Source organism: Amphimedon queenslandica, unplaced genomic scaffold (genome assembly GCF_000090795.2).
Source record: "Amphimedon queenslandica unplaced genomic scaffold, v1.1 AMPQUscaffold_11863, whole genome shotgun sequence".
NCBI lineage: Eukaryota > Metazoa > Porifera > Demospongiae > Haplosclerida > Niphatidae > Amphimedon > Amphimedon queenslandica.
This window is the reverse complement of record NW_003547897.1, coordinates 1-5623: the sequence shown is the minus strand read 5'-3', so window position 1 is coordinate 5623 and position 5623 is coordinate 1. Positions and strand designations below refer to the sequence as shown.

General features: G+C 31.1%; 1 protein-coding gene across 1 annotated transcript; it reads right to left on the bottom strand.

Moving 5' to 3' along the window:
- Positions 1–542: 542 nt before the first annotated feature.
- Positions 543–5620, bottom strand: LOC100635497 (fibrillin-1-like; the record flags this gene model as incomplete). Its single annotated transcript, XM_020004893.1, has 29 exons — positions 543–802; positions 848–905; positions 956–1032; positions 1086–1214; positions 1275–1397; positions 1450–1572; positions 1617–1736; positions 1780–1899; positions 1942–2061; positions 2105–2230; positions 2280–2402; positions 2448–2570; positions 2625–2747; positions 2798–2923; positions 2971–3084; positions 3131–3256; positions 3302–3445; positions 3477–3599; positions 3648–3896; positions 3942–4067; positions 4120–4242; positions 4295–4417; positions 4464–4577; positions 4623–4748; positions 4793–4915; positions 4964–5209; positions 5250–5369; positions 5416–5532; positions 5584–5620. Coding segments are annotated over 29 exons (3669 nt in total), but the record flags the coding sequence as incomplete, so codon positions are not given.
- Positions 5621–5623: the final 3 nt, after the last annotated feature.

Here is a 5623-nt window from a genome sequence, read left to right as displayed (position 1 = left end):
TCATAAACAATATGTACCGGTATACCTGAGCAGAATTGCCATTTGTGCAATTTGTATCCAGTAAAACATGTGCAGTAATAAGAATAATATGTATTATTAATACAGTTGTGTTCACATCCTCCATTTTTATAGTCACATCCTATTACACAGTCATCAGACAGAGCCAGATCTAGTTTAGATGAACACATGTACATTTTTGTATAAAGTTTCAAGTTTTAATGGCATATATATACACAAGAGTCAATGATAAGAGACATGATAACTAACCAGATAGGGTAATCAGTAGCAACACAACACCACACAAACTCAATAGCTTCATTGTCAAGAACACAAGAAGAGTTGTTTCCTCTTTATTTCCTGATAGTATAAGGCGAGGCACCTTTATTCATCTCCTGAAAAGTAATATATTTCATAAAAGGAATTCATTAGGTCATTCAAAAAGGGCACCAATACAACAGCAGTGAATATCTTAATGACAAACTGATGCATGGATTATATTTTAGATCTAATTAACTTAATTACCGGTACATGTGTACTTTAAAGACAGTTATTTATTATCATAATACACATTTAACAAATAAAAACTTAAAGTTCAGCTCTGTAAGACTGCAAAGTATTTATATATTAAATGCATGTCAGTATAATTTATCAGGAAAATTTTCTTGATCAAAATTATCATCATACAATGGATTATCTTTCTTGACTCCATCAATGGTATCTGCTTTTGACTGGTGTGTCTTTTTACGTTTGATGATCACAAGAACAGATATCAAAATAATCACCAGCAAAGCAAAAGTTGTAGCTGAAAAAAATTATAAAATAAATTTTAACAATTAATTTTGCTCACCTATAAAAATGATTGTTATAATGTATGCCACATCAGAATTATTATCAATAGGCTGTTCCTGTAAATGCATGCAAATTATCTATACATAAAATTAATTCTAATCCTTACTTTAATGCATACAGTACTTGTAACTCCACCCGAAAAGGTCTGAGATTCTATAATGCTTGTACCTAAACTTGTGTCATCTTGTAATAATTTCACTCTTTAATATTAACATTATGAGATTAAAATAATTTACTTATAATGTCACACTTAAAACCATCATTGGATACAGTGAATCCTTCTTTACAAGCACAATAATATGAGCCATCATTATTGATGCAATTTTGTTCGCATCCTCCATTATATGATAAGCATTCATTAACATCTATTGATTTTGACACAAATGAACTCATGAAATTGTCAACTCAGAGAAGTAAAGACTAACCTATGCAAGTATGACCATCATTGTCCAAATGATGTCCAGAGAAACAATAACACCTGTAACTACCTATATTGTTCTCACAGTAATGTGCACATGCGTTATCTTCCATTAAACACTCATTGATATCTATTACATCATAGGAATTAGTATACATGTACTGAGAAAACTACATACTAACCATGACAAGTGTAATTATCATCACCCAAGTAATATCCCGTTTGGCACTTGCATTGGTAACTTCCTTCAGTATTGTGACAAATATCTCCACACAAGTCACCTTTATGTAGACATTCATCAATATCTAACTCAGATCAGTAATGCTAATTATAATTCAATTATTATTACCTATACAATATAAATGGTCACATAAATGATAACCAGTAGTACAAGAACATTCAAAACTTCCATTAGTGTTAGTACAGTTGTGATCACACCCTCCATTATTAGTATTACATTCATTTATATCTATAATATAGAGTCAAAGCTACATATCAGGAATTTTCAATACCTTCACAATTTTTGCTGTCAATCAACTGATATCCTTCAAGACACTGACAATGATAACTACCTGGAGTATTAATGCATATATCTGAGCAGCCTCCATTATTGTCATTGCATTCATTGATATCTGANAATAAATCAAAAATTATATAAAAGAAATTATGCAAACCAAAACAATTATGTTCTGCCCATAGCTCATATCCTGTATTGCAGGAACATAAGTAGGAGCCAATGGTGTTATTACACTTTTGATCACAAAAATTGTGCTGATTACGACATTCATCAATATCTATACATGAATCAATAAAGCATCAACACAAAACAATTCCTACCAATACAAGTTGTGTTAGTTGTGGTGTTCAAAGTGAATCCATTGTTACATACACAGTAAAATGAACCATCAGTATTGATACAAGTATGTTCACAAATGCCAGGAATAGTTTGACACTCAATAATATCTAATTAATTTGAAGACTCCATTGCAAATTTTGCACTCTATAGTCATACCTTGACATGTGATTCCATTAGATTTCAAAAGATAACCAGTATGACATGAACAATTAAATGAACCAGGTTCATTGATACAAACTTGATCACATGTGTCAGTACCCAATGCACATTCATCATTATCTGTGATTAAAATAGCTAGAATCTTAATATTACTGGTATCTTAACCTATGCATGTATGATTGTCATTGTTTAAAAAATAGCCAGATTCACATTCACAGTAGTAACTGCCTTCTGTGTTAATACATGCGTGATTGCAACCAGAAATGCCAAGATCACATTCACCAATATCTGTATTAATAATAAATAATAATAATTATAATTAATTAATGACTACTTATGTACCTTTGCATGTTATTCCATTGTCACTTAAAGTATAACCAGTGTTGCAGCCACACTGAAATGAACCCACAGTATTATTGCAAATCTGATCACAAAGAACTATACTGTGTGAGCATTCATCATCATCTGAAATTAAAATCAGTTGAACAAATGACTTAGTAAAATTAAGCTCTAACCTATGCAAGTGTGGTTATTGCTACTATTAAAAATATACCCAGTGTAGCAACTACAGTAGTAGCTACCATCAGTATTAGTGCATTGTTGAGTGCAGTTGTCAGTACCTAGGTCACATTCATCAATATCTACATAAAAAGCATAATGAAGTCAGTCCTTAAAATAAAAAAATTACCTAAGCAGAAAATGCTTCCATTGTAGCCAGGATTACAAGTGCAATAGTAGCTTCCATTTGTATTAGTACAAACATGTTGACAACCTCCATTGTTAGTAAGACACTCATTAATATCTATAAATTTCAATCAATATTGTATCATTTTTATAAACCAACTTACCAGTACAGTCTGTAGTGCTGCCATTAATGAAATCATATCCATCATAACATTCACAATTAAAACTTCCAGGAGTATTAATGCAAGTTTGAGAACAGCCACCATTATTATCCTCACACTCATTGATGTCTGTAAATAAATCAATATCATGAGCATTGTACTAATGTATTATACCAGAGCAATTCTCAGCAGTAACTGTCAAATTATAATACCCAATCTTACAGCTACAGTAGTGACTACCCATAGTGTTGGTACAGGTTTGATTACAGCCTCCATTATTATCATTGCACTCATTAATATCTAGAACAATATATGCATCTATGCTTATATACTTTTGCAGTTAACAAACCTGAACAATTATGCCCATTAAATGATAAAGTATATCCAGTTTTACATGAGCAGTCATAAGATCCAATAGTATTATTACAATAATGATCACAACCACCATTGAATGAGTTACACTCATCAATATCTAGAAATGAATGGCAAAAAGACTTTAAATCTTAATAAGTTAACAAACCTGTGCAATTTGTGTCAGAATTATTAAGTGAATAGTATCCTGATGGACAGAGACATATGTAGCCACCTTCTGTATTTTCACACCTTTCATTGCATTCTCCATTATTAAGATTACATTCATTAATATCAATACATGTTGCTCCATCACTGTCTAATTGATAGCCAATATTACAGCTACAATTATAGCTACCAATAGTATTGTTACACATTTGAGAACAATCAGATGTTCCATCCATACATTCATCAATATCTTTTAAATAAATAATGGCATTTATAAAACAGATTTTTTGCATACCATAACAAGTTGCATTTGTTGTGGTATTCAATTGGTATCCAGAATAGCAATAGCAAGTGTAAGAACCTTCTGTATCAGTACAACCTTGTTCACAATTATCAGTATCAGTTTGACATTCATCATTGTCTTATATCAGATTATTAATCAACAAGTAAGATAGACCCCATACAGTACTTACTTTTACATGATATTTCATTGGCAGCTAAGGCATAACCAGTAATGCATGAACAATGAAATGAACCAGGATCATTGATACAAACTTGATCACATGTGTCAGTACCCATAGTACATTCATTGTGATCTGTAAATGATAATGAACATGTAAATAAATAACTAAACTGATATATTCTAACCTATACAAGAATAACTGTCATTGCTTAAGCTGTACCCAGAATCACAACCACAGTAGTAGCTACCATCAGTATTAAAGCATGTCTGATTGCAGTTAGATACACCATAATCACATTCATCTAAATCTAAAGATGTTGATTAGAACTATTATACTGTAAGTATGAAATATACCTGTACAAAATCTACCTCCAGTGTACCCTGTATTGCAAGAACACTCAAAACTTCCATTAGTATTTGTACAAATATGCTGACAGTCTCCATTATCAACTAAACACTCATTAATATCTAATAATAAGTTACAACAAATTTCTAATTTGTTTTAATATGAACCTGTACAGTTTTTGGATTCACTTCCAACAAACTCATACCCATTATAGCAATCACAATGATAACTTCCAGCAGTATTAATGCATGTATCAGAACATCCACCATTATCATCATCACATTCATTAACATCTGAAAAATAAATAAACAGATAATTAATGTCTATATATTTAAACCTGAGCAGTTGTGTCCATCAGTTGTCAAATTAAAGCCACTAGGACATGAGCAGGTATAAGAACCAATATTATTAGTACAAGTATGACTACAACCACCTTTGTAAAAACTACATTCATCAAAATCTAACAAAATTTACCAATAACTAATAATACAATAACTCATATACATACCTGTACAGTTTACATCATTGTTGTCAAGCCTAAAACCCACAGGACATGAACACTCATAACTACCATCAATATTTACACATATTTCTTCACATCCTCCATTATCATCACTACATTCATTAATATCAGTACAGTTATGGTTATCTTTGTCTAGTAGATAACCATCGAAGCAGCTACAGTTATAGTATCCATTTTCATCAGTGCATAATTGTGAACAACCTGATATTCCTTCATTGCATTCATTTACATCTATTAATCATAAAAATAAAGAATAACAAACAAACCATACTTGAGCAAAACTTCTTGTTTTCTAATGCATAACCATCATTGCATGAACATTCAAAAGAAGAAATTTGATTAGTACATCTTTGTTCACAACCTCCATTTTCATTAAGGCACTCATTAATGTCTATAAGTTATGATCAGTATTATTATAATTATACACATTTTAATACCTGAACAGTTTTGTTCATTACTATCTAAAGAGTAGCCACTATAACATGAACAAGTGTAGCTTCCATCAGTATTGGTGCAGTTATGTTCACAGTCACTGTTAATACACTCATTAATATCTATAACAAACTTATGATCATTAATTGTAACCTTTATGGTGTTAATATTACCCTGGCATGTAGTATTGTCACTTAATAGCTCATAGCCATC